Below are 22,154 nucleotides of genomic sequence, written 5' to 3'. Positions count from 1 at the left end.
GACATTAGTATGCTTGGAAATCTTTATGAAGATCAAATCGCTCACGGGGCAATATAACGAAAGTCCACTGTAATAGGCTCTGGAAATTTTGAAATAATGTTTTATCGATAAAATAATTATTATAAGAATATACCAGATATGATTATGAATGGAGACATTGTAAAACCCTTCCAGAGTTTAATGACGCATACCAGGACTGTGAATAAGGCATAATTTATTTAAACAAGTACATGTCTTTTAAGTAGAAGAAGAGGAAACCACCGAGGCGGACCGGAAACGCGGGGAAGAGAAGACCTACAAAGAGGGCCAGTAAACCTGGTTCCGAAAATCCAAGAACCCGTCAAGACTACAGGGTAGGAAGAGAGGCCCATTTTCCCTAGAGTAGTGTAGGCGTTTAGTGGTGGGGGGAGAGGGTTTCATTTTCCCGGACGCCTTTAGTTTGGGTCGCGGACCGCTAGGTGGCAGCGAGATGATCGGTAACAGTGTTCTCGCAAGCGGTCAACCGGCATGCAGTTCGAATACATAGAAATTCCGAATTGCGGTATGATAGGTGTCTGGGGCAGGGGGACCACAAAGGTTCCCGTCATGTGCCACAATTCCTCCTCCACGTGGTGTGGTCCGGGCACCGGCTGGCTATTCCGGTGGCAAACAGGGCACTGGCTATGGGCTTGAAGCGCCTTGTGGGGGTGTTAGTTGCTAACCCACTCCCAGATTAGTTTGTTAAAGTACAAGCGTCCTAGACCACAATTCCTTACACGTCAACAATGTGTGTTGGGCCTTCCGTACCCGTACGGATGATTGGTAGCCCATGAGTGTTAATGACCAACCCGGCGCCACTTCGTTGAGAGGTGGATTTTAATAGCGCAATCGCGCTCTTTAACACCGCAGGTATAAGTGAAAACTTGGAAATGGCAGAGCGGGTTATAATAAACCCCACAAGACTCCTTTAACACTGATCTGTCTGGGGCAGGGATCGTCTGTTGCCAGCCCCACTGGACGAGTCTGATAGACGATCCCGAGACGAAACGCCTTTTTCTCCCCTCTCCTACAGTAGCTTAATTTAATTTCGACTGTTACTATATAACGTTCCAAGTCGTTAATATCCACTTAATGAAACACAAAATTAAATAAATAAATAATATACAGAGTGTCCCACCTAACTTGAGCATTTTGAGTATCTTGCTTATTTTTTTGACAGAAAAAAATGTCGGAGGAAAACATTATTTTGTTTGAAGAGGCAAATATCGTGGCTAAGAAATTTTTCTCAACGTAATTTTTTCCAAGATTTCAAGGTCATTGAAATTTTTTTAAATAGGACAACATATTTTTATCATCATCGCATGATAACTAAGGTCAAGACGAATCCAACGACCTGTAATATTATGACCTTTACATGACTTTGAGTACAAAAAATTCATAAAAACTAAAAAACTGATAGAAAGAGTAAAATAGCTGATGGAAAGATTAATCGTTTAGAAATTTGTATTGATGCTGCTGCTATTATTTTAAGCACTTGCTGCAATAAAATTTCCCCCGTTAATGTTTCTATCAATTATTTCACTCAGCCCATCAGTCATCTAATTTTTATGAATTTTTTGTACTCAAGGTCACATGAAGATCACAGTATTAAGTCGTTAGATTTGTTTTAACCTCACAATCACTTATCATGCGAAGATGAAGAAAATATGTTATCCTATTTAAAAAAACTTCAGTGACTTTGAAATCTTGGAAAAAATGACATTGAGAAAAATTTCTTAGCCATGATAATATTTGCCTCTTCGAACAAAATAATGTTTTCCTCCGACATTTTTTTCTGTCAAAAAAAATAAGCAACATATTCAAGATGCTCAAGTTAGGTGGGGCACTCAATATAATAGTTAGTTTCATTAGCAGTAAACCAATCATAATTATCATCATAGAAGATACGGATTCAAAGGATCTTCAAGGTCTTTTTCTCGATCTCTTTTTAATTATTAAAAAGCCTTATAATTCTTTTAAATTTTTTTATAATTTATATCACCTCTTTTTCATATCTGATTAAACATTCCGAATTTTTATTTTTGAACAAAACCACGTAAAATATATTTGTCCTTTGTTCCTCCGGCGAGCGCAATTACATTTAACTATTCCCTCGAAACGAAAGTGCAGCTGTGAATTTATCGCATACACGGGTTTGGAATCGCGTCCAACAGAAGAAATGAAATTAAATCAAATGAAGCGGTGAAAATAGAAAGGCAAAGGGGCGAGGTAGAAGCATCTATCAGGCTTGTCCACGAGACAAATTTATTATCCGTACCGGCGACAAGGCAAAAAGTCAATTACATCCGCGATTAATCGAATGCTTCTGACCACGCAGACTGTGGAAGATAAACGTTCATAAGCACGCTTCGAAAGCGGTCAACACTTTTCCTTCGGCCGGTTTTCTCCTCGCTCTCGCCATGCCACTTTAACAATACCCTCAATCGATTTCTCTCGCCAAACGCGGAAGAAGAGACAAATGCCTCACGGTTCCTTGCTCCTGAACTTTTTTCAACAAAGACACGGAAAAGGTTACAGATACATCAACACTTTGCTTTTCACCGAAGCTTCGCTCTCTCCGTTTTTTTCGTCATCGCCTCCTTTTGTTGCGGCGATTTCTTTCCGCGCTTTTACCACTGTTCCTTTACTTGTTATTTTCTTCAGATTTCTATAAATCAGTGGACATGTTACCTCTTAAAAGTATCTCGTCACGCTGAAATCAACATGAGACGCTCTTTATTTATATGGTTATTAGGCTGTTGCACAATAGACTCTCGCTATATTGCCGTAGACGGAGTTGTAGGAACGCAAATTTTCAAATTTCTAAACTCTCATTTGGAGAGCGGAAAGAAGGTAAAATGTATAATTTTCGTAGACTATAATGATAGAAGAGCAACATTATTAAGCTTGAAAATTCCTGCGAAAGTCAAATCGCTGATATGGCAATATAACAAGAGTCTATTGTATATTGAATGACTGATTTAAAATTTGATAAAAATAACTGTTCTTAATACAGAATGGCTGGTTAATCATAGCAAACAATAGAATTCCATTACATACGTTGTTGCATATTGGGTGATTAATCTGAAATATAATAAGTTTGACACAATTTGATGACATGAAGTGTTGTAAAATAGCATTTAGCATTTAGTGGCATATATTAACATGAAACTTTACATTTTATGAAAATGATATTATAAATTCTTCGCTGGTATTCTTAGCCCCAATTTTAATTTAATATTGTACTTCATATTATTTTTATTCCCTAATTTTTACATTCTTCCTGTAAAAATTATTCTTCCAATATATGAAACTCTTTCGTTTAAAAATTATACATTTAACTTTAAATCCTTTAATATCCTTGTATACCTTTTGCAGGTTTGGGTCTCGGTTGACCCAGACTTCGCTTTTCAAGGGTTAATACAAAATGGCTAGTCATGACACAAAATATCTAAAATATAAAATATAAAATATAAAATTTTTGTTGTAGATTTCTATTTTACTTCGTCTATCTCAAAATTTATGTATAAAATAAAATTGTATTAATATATAATCTGATATATACAATAATATTTTACGCAATTTTTGTACTTTTTAAATATTTACAAATTATAAATTTTGTGTTACATAGTGTTGTGATTTCCAATATGTACTATGTAATTTATCTTTAAAAAATTTCTAAAATAGAAAAATATTTCTTATTGATTGAAATTGTGCTTTTTTTGAAAATTAAAAAAAAAAATACTTAAGCCATCTTTGTCTTAAAATTATGTTTCAAAGCAAAAGAAAAGATTGCATGTAAATAATTAAAACGGTTGAATTCTTGTATCTATTTTAAGAGTAGATGAAACGTTGTTCCCATATTCGTGTCTATTTTGTATTCATTCTGTATAAACAAATCCAGCATCATGCGTATGTTTACAGAATCGGTGTTATCGCATAACTGACAAAGCCGAATGAAATCACGGATAATAATTCCAAACTCCATGCGAATGAATATGTATAAGTATCGCTTCAACGAATAAGACAGGCACACACCGTTGTTTGTTATTTATGCGGCTGACATATGCGCGTACCGATTGAATGATTGTAAATAAGTAATGCTAGTTCACGTGCAATATATCATATGTTTATTTATTTTCCAATTCGCGAATCTGTGTTATGATTAAACAAATATAGTATTTGACAATTTTACATTTATTAGCGTTATATTTTTATGAACATTTCTGTTTTACTAAATTTGTAACATTTCAATTTAAATGACTAATAAATAAATATATTTTTCTAAATTGAAGATATATTGATAACTACAATAGCGTTTATTCAAAAATAACATTTTGCTAGAGAAAATGAATCATAATTTATGGGTTTTAGGTGAATTAAATTGCAATAATAATTTATAGATTAATTTTAATATTTTATTGTTTCTTGCGATATGCTACCTTACATTAATAACCCTTTTTGAAGACAAACTTTTTATACTCATGTTATTCGCATCTTTCAATATAAGTATATAAGCAGAGGTCTGATTAGATTTCTCTAAAATTTAAAAACTAAAAAATTAAAAAATAATTAGGTAATCAGAAAATTAGAAAACTAAAAATCCCAAATTGATGCTATGATTCTAAAATCCTATAATCCAGACATTTCTAATTATCTAACATAAAAATGAATTGGGGATGAAGAAAGGATTGTGATACTTATACCATCAGTCTTTGAAAGCTCTATATGTATTAGATTGTTTAAAGAATTAATACAGTAAACAGTAATACTATTTAAAATAATATTTTTCCATTGATTTTTATTTAATTATTCGACTATATCTAAGTTGATAAAATTTTTCGTTATACAAAACTTTAAACGACAAGAGACAATAATAATTTCAGTAAATTAACAATTTCGGATACCGGATGTACATCAATAGCAAGGTAATAAAATATTAGAAACGCATGATTACCATAAAACAGAAATTTAAGGTCAAATTTTTGGCTCTATGATTTCCTTATAATTAATCGATCTAATAAATTATTCTTTTACGACACTTCAAATATAAAATTGCCAGGTGTTGGTGTCATAAAGCCAAGTTTCAGAATTTTAACAGTGCCATAAATTCAATGCTATAGAGTTAATGTCTCCAAAAAACTTTTTAATATTGGTATTAAACGACTATACGTATACAAATTATTACAATTAGGAATTTGTATCCTTCTGGCATTAGAAGATATAATAAAAAAGCACATAATTATATAGAAGATTCTTCTAATAATGAGTTAAATTATTTTTGTATTTCCTCAGCTATGAATGATTTAAGTCTCCTGTTTTTACAGCTGTATAAATAATAACAAAAAATAATCGTTAGTTTTTAACATTTTGCTTATCTTATACAGTTACTTGATTTGAAGATTATTTTAAGAGACTGGCGTGAGAAATAGATCTATCTGTAACATTTCTAAAGCAATTTGAAGACATTTCCTAAGGAGAATAGTGTAAGCTCATTTTATATAGAATTAGAATTGTATTCTGTCGAAAAGTGTATTGTATTTTGTCAAATAAATAGGAACTTTTAATTGGGTTTGAATCAAGAGATTTATTTCAATCAAGGGTCATTCATTTCATATTATTAGCATTATTTTGCTGAAAAAAGAGTAAATATTTAATATAGGAACAGGATACTGCAATAATAATGAAAACACTTTGAAAACAATCGGTGTTATCAATAAACAATGAAAAATCTTCTCTATTTATGAAGAATGAAGAAATCCAGAACCAAGTATGAAATAAACAAAGAACTAATATCATAATGCTACAGTAATAATTTAAATCCTATTCTGATACTAATCCAATATTTCCATAAAAATATTGTATAAATAGAAAGAAATGCAATAAATTCCATTATTATAGTGCATAAAATTTTATTTTTTAACTCTTCGTTGCATAAGTTTTTCTTTTAATTTTGAAAAGGAATGTAGTTCTTAACGATAAGAAAATATTGTATAACAGCGATTCTCAACCTTTTGCACCGAACTACCAAAAGCAAGATTCAAAAATTGCAGTACTATAAAGAAAAGTATGTCCTCTACGGTCTACAGTATCGAGCAAAGTAGGCTTTTTAGAAAAATTGGCAATATAGGAGAAACAACAATTCTTAGTCTTAATTTTGACCATATTAATATTAAAAGTAATTTAGTATAAAAAATGAATATAATTTTTAATTATAAATATTAGAAAATTTAATATATTCTCGAAAAGTAATTATTCATACAAATTTTCCCGCGTATGCGTTCGTACGTAAGTGGTGAGGCAACCATAGACCCATATACAGGGTGTTCGACAACAGGTGGGAGATTTTTTAAGGGGTGATTCTAGGGATCAAAATAAGACGTAAATCAAGAATGACGAAATAGCGTTTGCGGCTTTGTTTTCCAGTAATTAACGTTTAAAAATTCGAGTAAAAAGCGCCCAAAACCTGCAATCTGCCCAGCATCGACGATTCATCGTCAGGTCAGCAAGGGCGAGTACAGTCATAACCAAGAATCATTGAATAGTAAAAACTTACTTCGTGCTATGTCTTCTGATTCTCGGTACTGCAGCATTCGACGTTAATTACTGGAAAACAAAGCTGCAAACGCTATTTTGTCATTCTTGATTTTCTTCTTATTTTGATCCCTAGAATCACCCCTTAAAAAATCTCCCATCTGTTGTCGAACACCCTGTATACATATATGGGGCCTTCAGTCCTACATCGGCATTCTCCTTAGGAACGGCTAAGGTGCAAGGCGGAGTCTGAGGAAGGGCAGACCTATTGCGAGGACCAGAATTTTCGGAACCCGAGGAAAATATCTGAAGGAGGTAAAAACGCGGGAAACTTACGGGTGTGGAGGGACATCGACATTTTTCCTGAGGAAGCCTGATCTGATCGCGAGTGTACATAAAAATTTAAGAGAGACACTGAATTACATTACTATGATATATTTCTTTTTTTTGTCTCTAATAGAATAATTGTACAAAAAGGTCCTATCATATAAGATTAGTAACCCACATTAAAATTGTTATACTGTATATTACACAATATATCAACGTACCACCCAGTTGCCTTTTGCATACCATTAGCGGTACGCGTACTACTAGTTGAGAACCGTTGCTGTGAGAACATTGAAAATTTTGCAAACTACGTAAAATAAAATGTATGGTTACAAATGTCAAAAAATACAGAAATTTCATTTGCAACATAATGCAACGAAGGATGCAGATGTTGATGATCAACAGTCATTCTCTGTAAATTTACACCGATGTTAATGTTAAAATATCTGACAAGATGAAGGGACACGCGAACGATTCCCTTCGGCCACAATTTTCGCCGCGTTTAGACGTAATGCGCGTGATAAACCACAATTCGAGTTACCATTCTCGATCCGCATATTACCGGACAAAAGTGGTCGTTTGTGAATATTTTCATTTTTTTTTTCCAGCTGACGATCTCGGCGTTGTGACAAGCCGCATAAAGTGAAACGCATCGACCGGACCGTGGTCGAGAATTTTGGCAAACAAGCACTCTGTGCGTTTCATTTCGCGGTTATTTACGCCCGTGCGATTTTGCAAATCCGGCATTTGTCCGACTGTATATTTCAAACTGGCGATTGTCGCTGCGGGCAAACGAGCACGGTTATGTGTGTGCACGCATCGTCGCACTCGACGAGAAAATGATTGCCAAAGGGTGAGGGGATGGGGATTGATGGAAGGGAAGGGATACTGATACGCGGAAACTGCGTGTACTTTGAAGGAACCAATCAATCACGAAAGATTCGATTCATTTTTTCAAATTGGTCAACCATCTGAAATATACGATCCACGGGCATCAGGGATGATTCATGAAGTGACAGACACACCAACGCGACGGGACGGAAACGTTCATCTTTTTTGCGGCTGAAATTGTTTTTGCTGTTCTGTACCTGGTCAGTGCAATTTAATTTGATGCTTTTATCGATACAGTACAGCTTATTGTTGTTTCAACGTGTTTGTACCGGATGTACCAATGCGGTGATGGTATAAAAAATGGTCAGTTGCATAAAAATATAAAATAACAGATCTCCATTTTCAACAAATTGAATATGGATATTCATGGCAGGTCGAACGATTCTTACTGCGGTAAACTCGTTATACTGCCGGTACGGAAAATTCTTGTAAATAGCAATATAGAAAGAGCTCCTTACTGGGAAAGGCATTAGGGTATGCGAATGGGAACTCGCTGAACCGGCAATATAAACGTTGGCTTTAAAGCGAGAGTTTACTATATGTATGTTAGAGGTGTGCGAGTACTCGTAATCTACAAGCCGAGCTGAACTCGCTTCGATTGTTCGAGCCGAGTCGAGCGCTTGAATTTGCCGAATTACTCGAAAAAATCGAACTACTCGAATATTCGAGCCGTCGTAAAACTTCGATTTACTCGAAGATGAATTTTCAGTTCAAATATTCGAGTAGTTCGATTTTTTCGAGTAGCTCGCTTTTGTTTCAAACAGTTCGTCGATTTCGAGTAATTCGGTAAATTCAAGCGCTCGACTCGGCTCGAATAATCGAAGCGAGTTCAGCTAGACTTGTAAATTATGAGTACTCGCACACCTATAGTAATTACGCTCCCCTTCCATTAGAGCATGAAGATCTTTTGTTGTTGAAGACGACGTTGGCATGGAAACGATACTGTTCGTCTTTGATTGATAAATCCAATTGCAAATCTTCTTTTGAAGGCTGTATCGCCAATTATAAAAATTTACCGCACCTACCCCGTAACCAGCAATATAGCGAGAGTTTATTGTATTTGTAAGTTCTTTATTTCTTTCGTTTTACTATTAAAGAGTAATAAAAGGAATGTCAAAAGTGTTCACATTACAACGTCGATTTTAACATAAAACTATTGGCAACCTTGATTGACTAGATTGACTGATTAGTAGATACTAGTCGTTATTGACGTAATTAACAGAAGATTGTCCAGTTAGAGCTAGTTCCTAGTCGTCGTGTCCATATATCAACTATCACGAAACTACCACTACATACTGCTCTCGTATCGACACTTCTCGAGTTGCTAATTATGGGACATTACTGACTTTCGAAAGTTAGTAGTTTCTCATTCGCCGCTCCTTTGTGCCCATTATCGGTCGTACCTGATATTTCGAAAACCAAAATTGCTGCCTTGTCTGATTTAATATCATCGAAATTGACTTAGAGCTTACTTAATATTTTTACTAACGGGATAACGTTACTGTATTCGATGATGTAACGTTTGTAACAAACGTTTCTGAAGTCATTTTTGAAAAACAGACTACTAACATGAAGCACAATGGCGCAACCATAATTGTCTAATAGGGGGTTAATACATGTGATGGGGTCCCGGTGTGTTCTTCGGGGCCACCGTGGGGGTTTTAGTGGGTAGAAACCCCACACTACCCCCGGCCCCTTCCCAAGGGGGGGGGGGGGGGGAATCTTTTGAAGATTTCCTCTAGGTAAAAAAAGGGGGGGGGGGGGAGCGTTAATACATATTATAAGGTTCTATACCTTATTCGTATTATAATCAGGGCCGCCCTTGGTACCTGGCAAACGGGGCACTTTCTCCCGGTCCTGAATTTAAGTACTTTTAAAATACTATTGAATTAATTAAATTTTACAATAAATAACAAATATAAAATATTCGTGTAGTTTTATCACGATAGATTTTAAAATTATTAGTTTTTAGAATATTTAATTAGTTAAATATTTTCGATAATCTCAACCTTCGTCCCGGGGCTCGCCATTTCTAGGGAAAGCTATAATCACAATAATATTATACCTAATTTTCTTCATTTTTGTTTATTTCTGACAACGTTTTCTGAAATTTGTAAAAATATGCCAGTAATTATTAAAAACAGGTTTTTAATTTCTTAATAAGGAGTCAACTGATCTTATTGACCTTTCCTTAGTTACGCTACTGATGGAGGATTTTGTGCTTACTTTCAAGAAATAATTATATGTGGCAAAATTAATGCAAAATTGAATCATAAACACTTTTCCAACAAGGAAAACATATTTCCTTACTATTTTTAATGAAAATAGAAAAATATTATTACAGTATTGGTTAAAAACAGCTGGTACTTCAATGTTAGACTTGTGTCATTTTCTAAACACATAATTAATTTGTATTTCCTACATATGTAATAATGAAAATATGAAATTAACATATTAAGCATCGTATCAAAACGATGATGTTTTAAGCTATTTAGCTATGATGCTAAATTTTAGCGTGAATTAATTGTTTAGTAGTTCAAAAATTGTTTATGGCAATATTTCATTTTTAAAGTAGATAAAGGTAAAAAAATAAGATATTATAAAATATTTATAATAAAGGTGACTAGTATTTTCGAATGCTAGTGTTATCCTTATCAAGAAGAAAAACATATAATTTACAATTAAAAATTCTATAAATACTATGTAATAAAAGAAAGTAATGGATGAAAGAATTGACGTATAAACAGTCGACTGACAATAAAATGGTCAAATGAGTTTCCTACGTCGAATTTCATCCTTTCGTAGATCCTCTGCGGATAAAGTGCTACTTTGCTTCTTCACCTTGTACTGATTGATGACACTGTGGGTCACCTTTCCGATCCGATCTTGAGCCCTTCTATGTCCTCCAGGTCTATAAAGTTTAGATTGTCACTTCGCTGAGGATTTTCAAGGAAAGATATTGCTGTCCATCAAATAAGCACCTAAAGTGTCAAATTGTTTTGTTAAAAGTATCATAAAATTTGTTAAAATTAAGCACCTCCAGCATTTACAAAATATTATAAAATTATAGAAAAATTACATAAACTAACGTAATATTCAGTCTAATTATACAGTTATATGTTAAAATAATAAAAAATGTTTAGTTTCTTTTATCATTAAAAGTTAAATTTTTTAATTGTTCAGCCTCTTATTTTAAAATCCTTGAGACCACAACAAAATGAAAAACCGAAAGACAAATTGTATTAACCCTCGAACAGCGGCCATGGAAAGAACCCCAATTTTAATTTAATACTGTATTACATTTCATTCATAACTTTTGAATAAACAACAATCGTCAAGAGAAACATCTATAACACTACCCAGATTGATGACCTTGTTAACATATTAAAAAATCATTAAGGTTGGAAGGTGTTACCGTTTTCTAAATAGGAACCTTGGCCTGGGTGCAATATATAATAATTTTGATCTACATGGAACCTTCAAGAAAACGAAGAAATCAGAACGATGAAAATGTCTGCAAAGAAAAAAAGTTTCTGGAAAAGTGTAACTTTCAGAGCGTAAAATATAACCAGATGGTTGGTAAAGACGTGGCAGCAGAGGAACTGCCAGAAAATAATGGTATATTTTTCAAAGAAGCACGGTATATACATGCAGGTACTTTATGTTGTTCGATGACCCGGAAGTTTCCAATTTCCTGTGTTGAGAAAACTAAAAAAACATGATGTAGCAATATAGAGGTATCTGTCAATACGTTATGTTTAGCAATCGATTGCAATGCTTCCACGGCTACATAGTATAAACATCGGAAAGGATAAAAATCACTCTCTCGATTTTTGCGATCATGGAGCGTGCTTCTTTAACCGCTTTCTTTCCGATTGGTTATTCCGCGGAGATAACGTGCCGGACAGGAAATGTCTTATGGTTTTTGGATCAATTCACGTCGGCAAAGGGGGAACGTAATCTCGAAAGTGTCTCCCCTAGTCCTGTGGGAAAGGCTTCGCTTCGCATCTCGTACGTGGATGTATACAGCCGTATGAGCATCTTAGTTTCACTCTTCTTCTTTCTGCCTTTTCTTCTTCCTTTTCATTTTTCCTACGTGGCCTTAGGTAAACTGCTGTTTGCATCGACTATTGCGTGTTCTTCCTAAAATATTGAATATCTGCAGATAGATCTAGATCCCTTGCACGGTAATTTAGTGAGTAGCTAATAATATTAGTTAATTTTAGACGTGTGTGGATATTCGAAACCATCGAGTCGTATTAGCTCGGAGTTTAGAAGGCATTCATGTGCAAAAATTCAAAACTTTTGGGTACCCAATACTAGAGTTGGGTCGAGAAATATTTTAGTCGTCCAGAATTTCGGGTACCCGATACTCGGATCAGGTCAAAAATTATTTTGATCTTCTCGGAACATAGTTCTCCAAACAGAAGTACCGACCGGGCCAACAGAAATAATTTACCGACTAAACAAACAAACCCCCGCCGAGTGTCGGGGATAGGTATTAGAAATTTTCGGAACTTTCGTACAATTTATATATAATTTCAAGAAACCGCCCTCCTGACACCCCCGGAAGTATCGGCGTCAGTACCCGAAATTTTCATGTCCTACACTACTATTTATGAATTTGTAGGAGAGGGGAGAAAAAGGTGCGTTTCTCGTCTCGGGGGATTCGTCTGTCAGACTCGTCAGTGGAGCTGACAACAGACGATCCCTCCCTCAGACACTATCATACCCGAATTTGGAATTCCTATATATTCGAACCGTATGCCGGACAAGCGCTTGCGAGAACACTGTCACCGATCTCTCGCCGCTACCTAGCGGTCCCAGGCCCGAACTAAAGGCGTCCGGGGAGACAAAACCCTCTCGTTCCCTCCACTCAACGTCCACATTTACAATTTCAAGAAACCGCCCTGACCCGAGTATCAGGTACCCGAAATTTTCAGGTTCTACTAGTTATGAATTGTAACTGATAAACTTAAAGGGATTAAAATAAGTTGTAATTATTGCAAATTATTGTAATATATAATACTGTAGCGAGTCTAATAATAATACTGTAATCCAAACAATTAAACTGTCATTCATCATATTAATATTTGTGGGATTGCATCTGTAGTCAAATGGCAAAATGTGATATATTCACTCATAACATATCAGGTTTTGCCATCTGGTCACAGGAATAGTAACTATAGGAGAAGTGAGATTGAACTTAGAATTCCCAAATCCCTTCGAAAGCCTCAGGCATCATTGGAAATATCCCAGGCTCAAGAATTTCTATGGCCACTGATTACGAATGCTCGGGCACAAATGTATGAATAATTTGAGTAGTAAATCACTCTTCAAGATCTGCTGCTTTGTTTCAATAAATTAAATTCTGATACTTGGACCAAAGTGCTAAAGAGTTGCTAGATGATGGGAAATGTATCATGGATCTGCATTTAGTCTGCATAGGGCTTAATTCAAGTTGAGTAGATAATGTAACACGTGATTCTAAAAAGTATAGTTTTAAGATATGTCTCAGCAGATTTTGACATCTTGATTTCCTCGGTATTGTGGCACGTAGTGAAAAACGTTTCATAGGGAACTTAAATGGTATCTACAGTCTTGATCAATTGCAGTGATTGGAACGAAAATTAAGAAAGGCAATATTCACCACTAAACATATTTAATAAATATTCTGGAAAGAAAATAGGAATTGATCATAGGCGTTTCATACGTGAAACTAGGAAACTCTTGAAAACGATAGATCCTTGTCTTTCCTGCACGTTCTTGTTTTGGCGCGACAAAGACATTTGACATAAAACAGTTTGAAAGCAATTTCGTAGTTCAAAGATTTTGAAGTGAAGATGAAACATTTGCTCATGAATTTTTCTCTAAATATCCTTCACACAATACAGCGATGTACAGAGCCCGATGTTGTAATTTATTTTCTAAAACCTTATAAAACGTACGTTTTTAGAAATGAAAATTTTTATTACAATTTTTCCCGGAATGGATTTTGTATATCTATCGGTATACTTCTTCTGGATATGAATCTCATAATTATATGTTTGTCATAATTGTGTCCGAAAAATGTGAATACTTTACCGTGTTCCACTCCTGTTGACTTTTAAGATCAAAACAAAAATTAAGGGTTAAGGAGTCTATATAGAAACCTATATGCCTTCCATTTACTACGTTATAAAATATCAAATAAATTTCTTTTAGCCCAGGGCCCTAGAAGTCTTAATCCGATCCTGAATGCCAAGATCAGTACAAGTTGCAATTAGCAGGTAAGAGAACTGCATTGCGTGATTTTTAAGCAGTTTCTATAGTAAAAAACAAAACAAATTTCTCTGCTTCCTCTACTTTTTCTTACATTATCTCTCCTAACCTCTTTTTTCAGTCACTTATAAAATTAATAATAATTTTTATTTATTTGTATTAGGAACGTGTAAAAATTTCTTTGCAAATTTTTGGTTTCATTTCATGTCATATGAAATATAATTCAATGATCAATGTATTTGACATTCTTCTGGATGTTCAATTTATAATTGAATCCATAATGTTTGTCTGACAATTTAATATTGATTGATTAATTCATTATTAATTTACCATCATGTTCTGTAACTTTCTTCTGATTACGTTTATAATTAAATCCATGATATTCGTTTGGTAATTTAATATCCGTGTTTGGTAATTAATTAAGGGGGTAGACACGGCACGTGACCTCTCCGATTTTGGACGTCGGTATTACAGCAGTTTTTTCGTTGGGCCTGGTGGAGCCACTTGCGTGGTCTGTTATGAATTTGAAAGGTTTAATTCTCAGCTAGCGTGCGCGCAATACGATCTAGGAAGGCAACAGCGCCTCAAGTATTTTTACAAACACATTCAAACGCTCATCTCGCCAGAGGCATCGCGACAATACGGCAGAAGAACAAAATCGAAACATTGACGCGTGTTTAGAATGAGATGTACGGTGAACATGCTATCCTTCTTTGAACCTAAATGATAGAATTGTCCCGCTCCGGTAAATTCTGACTGACTGAACGCGTGGATTTTATATGGCGCACCATAGCACGCCTCGCTGCTGAAAAATATATGCCTACTCTGAAGAACCGAAGGAACGTGCAATCTGAGAATTTTTTCAGAAAAAGTTATTAGCTTCTTTAAATAAATGTTTTTTAATTCATAAAAGCATACAGCGTGCGTCACGCAATTGGGACGGGTTATATCTTGAATTTGGTAAGAGATAGGAAAAAGCTGTTCATGTAAAAGTTCAATGGTATGATAATGTTTATTTTTCTATGACTTCATTTTCTTCGTGAATGCAACGATGCACTAAAAAAATGCAGATGCAATTTTTATTTAAATAGAATTGCATTTTCTTCTTTACTCGTATCAACTCCTTGAAACATGCTGCATAAAAAAGTACTATTAGAACTAATAAATGGAGAGGCCTCGGCTCCTTCTCTCCACTTCCCTCGCTACTATTCCCTCTCACTATTTTGCTGACGCGCCTATATCTAACAGTACAATGTTTAAAAAACTAATATTTCGTGAGATATCTCATACTTTTCATATGTCTTATCATTCAACTTTTACATCAATAGTTTTTTCCTATCTCTTACCAAATTTAAGATATAACTCGTCCCAATTGCGTGACGCTTGTATTTTGAGAAACCTATAGTAACTTTGTTTTTACGAAACTAATAAAAAATATAAAGGAGTCAATATTCTGAGTGAATGCAAATAATTTAAATAAATAAATATCCCGTATATAACTTATATAAACGTTTGCAGAATTATTGCAAAGAGGAGGTATATTCTTCTCTTGTTATACCTCCTCATTGAGAGAGGTTTGTTATAGGGTGCTGTGAAAAATCCAGGCGGGCGTCAGTCAAAATCTAGCGAAAAGGGACAATCTCAACATTCAGAATGAGAAAAGGACAACATGACTGTAGTGCGTCTCACTCGGCGTTGTTGCTTTTTTCGCTTGCTTTCGCTTGCCTTCAATCGAGTGACGTAACCAAGCTAACGCCTGATTTTGGCTACGATTCCTTATTTCGCAACAAATGAAGACAAAATACATCTTAATTTACAGGTAAGGGTTGTGGCTAGACCGCTCAACTCATGATTTCAATCACAGCACTCTTTTAGTGGCCTAAAAATGCTTCGATTCCGCGAATGCATTTTGTCGATTTTTTACCTCTACTTTGGACGCTTATATTACTAAACATCAACATAATCCCACTGAAACATGAGTTGAGCGGGTGTGCATTGGACCTTCCTCTTTCGAATAAGCCCTCACCCAGCCCTAAATGTTCTCATATAAGGACGAATAACGGAAGTGCGTAAACCCATCTTTATGTCCATTTTTGCCGGTAATGTCAACGCGCTACTATTACCCGTGTCTACCCCCTTAATTACTTTAATTTGTGTAAATCTTAATTCTTTATATTCAATTATTACGAATATACTATAGCTAATTTCAAAAGAAATTCATACTGTTTCCTGTTTTATTAATGTTTTAATTTGCCTAACTTCATTATGAAGGATATGAAACTACGTATGTACATAACGTTTTATCGTTATGCTGTAAACCAACACTGAATTTACTGTTTTATAAAGATAGTTATTTGATTTCTAATAAGCCTCGATACTTTATCAAACCATTTGAATACACCTAATATTTTTATTAAAATATGTATTACTGAAATTCATCCACAAATAATTCATCATTCATGAAATAATAATTTTCAATTTTCTATGAGTTTTTGCATTCTTATTGGATTTAAATCATGAAAATTGAATGTAAATAAATAATATATGCTTCTAATACAGTACATTCTCCTTATATTGCCGCGGACAGGGCTGTAAAAGGGGATAATTTTTCAAGCATCCAAGCTTTCATTTGGAAGGGGAGGTGTGATAGAAGTACTTACTATAGGGAGATAAGAAGTTGACGAAGCTAAGTTGACGGGTACGATCGGTCGTCGTCGATAAGTCACACTTCACGCACACGCATTCTAGATCGTCGCGCGCTATTGGCCGATGCGATCACACACTAATCGCGTCACCTGAAAAAGAAGAAAAATGAGACTTCGCGACAAAGCGAGATGGTACGAAGTCAGCGTCAGTCAGCAAACTTTAAACGCGACGATCAAACGTGGGGACTAGAGATGTGCGGGTACCCGATATTACGGGCTCGGGCGGGCTCGGAAAAAATCGGGCGGGCGTCCGATACATGCGTTTATTCGGGTTCGGTCGAATACAGTCGGGCAGATTCTGACGAGCTTCCGTGACTCAACTCTCATGTACTTGTCCGAATCTGTCCGACTGTACCCGAGCGAACCCGAAATAGTCGGGCTACCGAACTGACCCGACTAGTCGGAAACCCGATACATTAGCCGCATATCACTATACCACAGTATAGGAAAGAACAGTAGGCTCGCTCCGTGTCGGCACCTTTGATCTCATGACCAATAGATTGCCATATTGCTGGTTGTGCGCGGGCTCTAATTTGAAAAGCACTCGGTACAATCAAAAAGAGATTTCGTAATAGAATACCATAAAAAGACTATTAAATATCTACATTTAATTAAAATACACATTTTATTGAAATCTCTGTACAATACAATTATTATATACAACAATTATTAAATTAATAAGGTTCTAATAAATTATATACAAATGTATAATGTATACAGCATATCTTAGAAATTAATAAACAACCCATAAAGTGGTAATATTTTGATAAAACAATGATGATAATAATAATAATGTCTATATCTAAAATGTACAAGAAACGTTGGATAAATATCATTTGACAGATATAAAATATAGGGTGTCCCAGAACGCCTGTTACTGTTGTCACTGCTTGCACTTTGGCACCCTTTGAAGGAACAACGGTATCCACCGCTTTCACTCATATTTTATATCTGTGTATAAAATTTACTGAATTTTATCGCAACAGGAATGTTTTAGAAGTAACAGAGGTTAAAATGCAAGAAACTATTATCATATATATTCACAGCCGCCATATTGTTGGTTGTACGATTCGGTCATGTGCGAGCGACAATTATTGGTACGCTTTTTGGCAGAGTGATCCTACTGTTCTTTCCTATACTGTGACTATACCGCAGTTCACCAGAGTCCATAACTGCAACGCGCAGGTTGGAAGATGGTGGGGGAACGCAGCGAGCTCTCTGCTAATCGCTTTCCACTTCGTTTGAAAGTATCGCCAATCAGGGCGAAGATGCGCACTGGAGAAGCACGAAAACTGGTCTTTTCGCAGTTATGGACTCTGGTGAACTGCGGTATAGTGTCGACAGTGAGGAGCGTGCGAAGTGCTCCCTTTGCCCCTGTGCCGTCCCTCTCTTCAACTTCTCATCTCGCAATAGTACATAATCTTTGTAGGTTATGAGGGTGTAACAGTGGCACTAGTATTCTTAAGAATCCGTGTGAAGGTCAAGTCACTTAGGTGGCAATATAATGAAAGTCTACTATATCGCTTTTTCATGAATATAAAATTGGTACTTCTATATACAGGATGTCCCAAAAGTATCCTACAATCCGAAAACCACACATTCCAATTTTTAGTTGCTAATATCCCGAAAACGAAGTTGCAGATTGCAAAGCGATAAAAGGAATTTTCGATTTGTTTTTGCGAATAAAACCTATGACTTTTGGATTGCACGGTATTTTTGGAACACTCTGCATATCTGAAATAGGCAAATATATAACTGATGTGTCAATTTGAAATGTCAATTTGGAATTTTAGATAAACATTTCTGAGTTCAGTATACTTGATTCTTTTACATGCAGATTGTAGTTAAACCGAGCATGCTAAGCAAAGATTCAGTGTAAATGTTCATATTCATTCGTTCGTTTTTTTATATATGTATATCAAGCGAATATTCGAGAAGGACGAATGTTTGTTCTTGCTCTCCGTGTTTACTCGGTTTAATACGAACATGGATCAATTTTTTCCTCGTTTTTGATGAATTTCTCTGATGTCTTTAAAATAATGGTTGGCGTGCAGGTTATACATTGGGTTTTTGCTGTATCAAATTTTACACGTACAGGCAGCATAAACTTTGTTCTCATGCATCAGATAGACACGAGTAATACCATCTGCAAGAGAGAAAAATTCAAATTTTACTGCCAAGATCTGGATGCAAACGAAAAATAAGAAATTTCTCTCCTCTAAAAGCAATTTTTCCAAGTCAAAGTGAGTAGATGAGGAAACCCCGTGCAAAAAATACTTCTGAAGGCACCTATTGCATAAAACAGAGCTATACAAACTAACCTTTAAAACTCAGAAAGCTTCCTCTGCCTTATTCTCGACACCAACTTGTGCAGAAGTTACCTCACACTAAGTTTGATAGACAAAAATGAGTTTTGAATATTTATGAGAGCAACCAGTTATTTAAAACACTTTCCGTAATTTAGAAAATAAATCTCATTGACGTTCCATAAAAATATTTTTTTTAATAAAAAATTGAATTCATAAATAATATATACTGAATATTGTGAACATAATATTGGTATAATTTTAGTTTGAATTTATTACTTGTTAATATTTTGTTGTATCATGTTATTGGAACCGTAGTAACTGTTTAACTCTTTTTAAAATAAAAATAGAAAAATTACATTATTTATTATACATTACTTTATATATATTTCATTTCTAATAATACGACTGCAATTGGCGTAACCCAATGAAGAGAGCTCCCTAAGTGTTACACTCACTTATTAAAGAAACTTTGCCATTTTATAGAACTCATCAAACTGAATACACCTATACCACATTTTGGAGGCAGATATCTAATTGTTTAAAAGATATTAACGGTTCGTAATGGATAACAAAAATAATTTGAATTTCATAATAAGTGCAATATAATTAATAAATTATTATAAGAAAATAAATTTTTAAAATTAAAAAAAAATATAGGGAACCAAGATACTTATGTGTTATACTTCAGAATATAAGGAGTAATTAACTTTAATTCTTACTATCTATTAAATAATTAGTCGTCTGTCACGAAAATGGCATATAGGTGTGTTCAGCTTGACGAACTCCATATAGTGACAAAGTTTCATTAATAAATGAGCGTAATATAATACTTGTACTTTGAAAGTTCCTCTCATAAATGTAATTTTTCTATTTTTATTACATTATAGGTGTCCTCTTTTATATTTATAACAATTTGCAATACTTAAAATTTGTATAATCTTTCGAAACGTAATTGAAAGATAAAAAATGAATTAATTTGTATGGTAATTGTTTACTATTTAGTTGCCATTTCCGATTCTTTTCCAATTTGGGTACAATGAAAAGGGCAACTTAGAAACGTGAAATATAATCAAAAAAGGTGTCGCAAAAAATTCTAAACTTTTTTAATATCATATTAAATTTAGATCCAAACCTAACTTTCAACTAAAGCCTCGTAGCGTTGAATTTTATCATTTCGATTCAGCCCTCAGGCGGCGGACCATGGAGAGAGTCTCAATTTTAATTTAATTTTGTATTTCATATTGCTTTCGTTTTCTAAATCATACACTGTTCCTCCACAAATTATTCTTTCAATGTATGAAGCTCTTCGTTCAAAAAGTATACATTTAACTTTAGGTTAATATCGTTATACATGTTTTGTAGGTTTGGGTGTCAGTTTACCCAGACTCCACTGTTCAATTATTGCAGATAACAGTACATCGACCGCTTTGTAACATTTGTTTGCGACACTTCTTAAAATGATATTCCACCTTTTTAAACATGTTGAAATTTGAAAAAAAAATTGAAGATGGCGATCGAATAGTAGGCAATTACCATATTTATTTTTCACTTAGAAATTGAAGGAACTGGATTAAATTAATTAAGAAAAGAAAATTGATAATTTTAGCTAATTAAACATCATTATAAAACATGTAAAATTTCCATTCAAACCGAAAAATATTCTCCTCCACAGATAACAACCACCATAGGGGAGTTATTGGCATCCATCAGTGAAATAGTGACACGATGTTAACCTGGCACGTGTAGGAAAGGAGCAAGAACTTTTTTCCGCCGTTACGGGTCGTACAACTTCACCTACACATTCTTGATATATCGTTACGTCCGTTATGTCCAACAAAAAGGTAGCGACCTACAAAGTCAGGTTTTATTAAACCATCAATCACTACCTTTAGTAACTTTTTTTTTCCTCATCTTCAATTAAACGAAAGATGCAAGATCATCTAGACTGCAATGACTCAGCTTCAGTTTATAATAGTGGAACGTTACAAATGATTATGTAGAGGTACGTGCATGTAATAAAATCGAAATTCCGACGCATAGCGAAAGAGGAAGAGAGAACGATGGCGAACAAGGGAAGTAGAAAGAGTAAGATGGTAAAAATAGACAGAATGGTTCCCTGAAATATGAAGCGGAGCGGAGCAGCTGACGTTACCAGGGACCATGTCGCATTATTTTCGTAGGCAGCGATGCGCAAATGGATTCGCGTAGTCAGCAATAAGCATGATCTTTTTTTTTCCTCCTAGGCCCAACCGTTAGAATACGAGGTAGCTCTCATACGTCAAAAAATCCTATTATCTTGCACTGATCCTCTGTCGTCGAAATGGAAGAGATCGGATGAGCTAGTCTAGTTTTGTTCGCTCCTTTCCTCGATGTCGCTCATCGTCCAGAATTGAATCGCTGTGATGGGCTCTTGGTCGAAGAAGGAAGCTGTATACTGATCACATATGTACTATTTCTCTTCTTTCTTTTATTGTTAATATGAATGAGCAAAATTTTGTAAATTTCACTGAAAAATAAATTCGACTCATTAAAATGCAAATACGTGCAGGAGCGAATTCAGATTTCTGAAAGCCAGGGCTATAAAATCTTCGAGAACCCTTTGATTGATAAACTTCGTTCAAAAATTAACGTTTATTTCAAACAAAATTAAAAACCGTTTAATCATAAAGAAAAATAATATTGAAGAAGAAAAGATACATATTTTAATAATTTAAATATTTAAACAATTTTTAAAGAGAGGATTTACTTTTTCAATAACAATTAAATAAAAAATTATGTAGAAGTAGTAGATTCCAAAGTTTGGAATTTTTTACATCATCACAGAATGATGAAAAGTCACTAAATCACCATTATACAAAAATCATTAAATCGTCATCGTGTAATGATACAAAATCATTAAATTGTCAAATTGTCAAATGAAAAATCATGAAATTATCATAAAAAATCATCAAACCGTTACCATATAATGATGATTTATAAAGAATTTATTTTTGCAATAGTAATTGGATCAAAAATTTGCAAAATTATAATGGATTCCAGAGTTTGGAATATTTTGACATAGTTAAATGTTAAAGAACATGGAGCCCCGACTATAGCACTCTCAGAAGCC

At 34.5% G+C, this 22,154-nt stretch overlaps 1 protein-coding gene across 3 annotated transcripts in view; it reads left to right on the top strand.

Annotated features, from left to right (window-relative positions):
• The window catches only part of LOC117609900 (neurotrimin), a 454,130-nt gene extending 432,358 nt beyond the window's left edge, over positions 1–21,772 (top strand). Inside the window, exons 12-14 of one of the 3 annotated variants that reach the window (XR_004582720.2) lie at positions 13,975–14,039; positions 20,718–20,886; positions 21,289–21,766. Coding sequence is in view for 2 of the 3 variants with exons in the window: in XM_034336659.2 (XP_034192550.1) it covers positions 13,975–14,036 (62 nt within the window). In the remaining variant the exon portion in view is untranslated. Of the gene's footprint in view, positions 1–13,974; positions 14,040–20,717 lie in introns of all 3 variants that reach the window. The other 2 variants (XM_034336659.2, XM_034336660.2) reach the window with 2 other exon arrangements.
• The last annotated feature ends 382 nt before the right edge of the window (positions 21,773–22,154 follow it).

The sequence above is a fragment of the Osmia lignaria genome, chromosome 9 (genome assembly GCF_051020975.1).
Source record: "Osmia lignaria lignaria isolate PbOS001 chromosome 9, iyOsmLign1, whole genome shotgun sequence".
Classification (NCBI taxonomy): domain Eukaryota; kingdom Metazoa; phylum Arthropoda; class Insecta; order Hymenoptera; family Megachilidae; genus Osmia; species Osmia lignaria.
The sequence above is the reverse complement of the archived record's forward strand: the minus strand, read 5'-3'. Positions and strand labels throughout refer to the sequence as shown.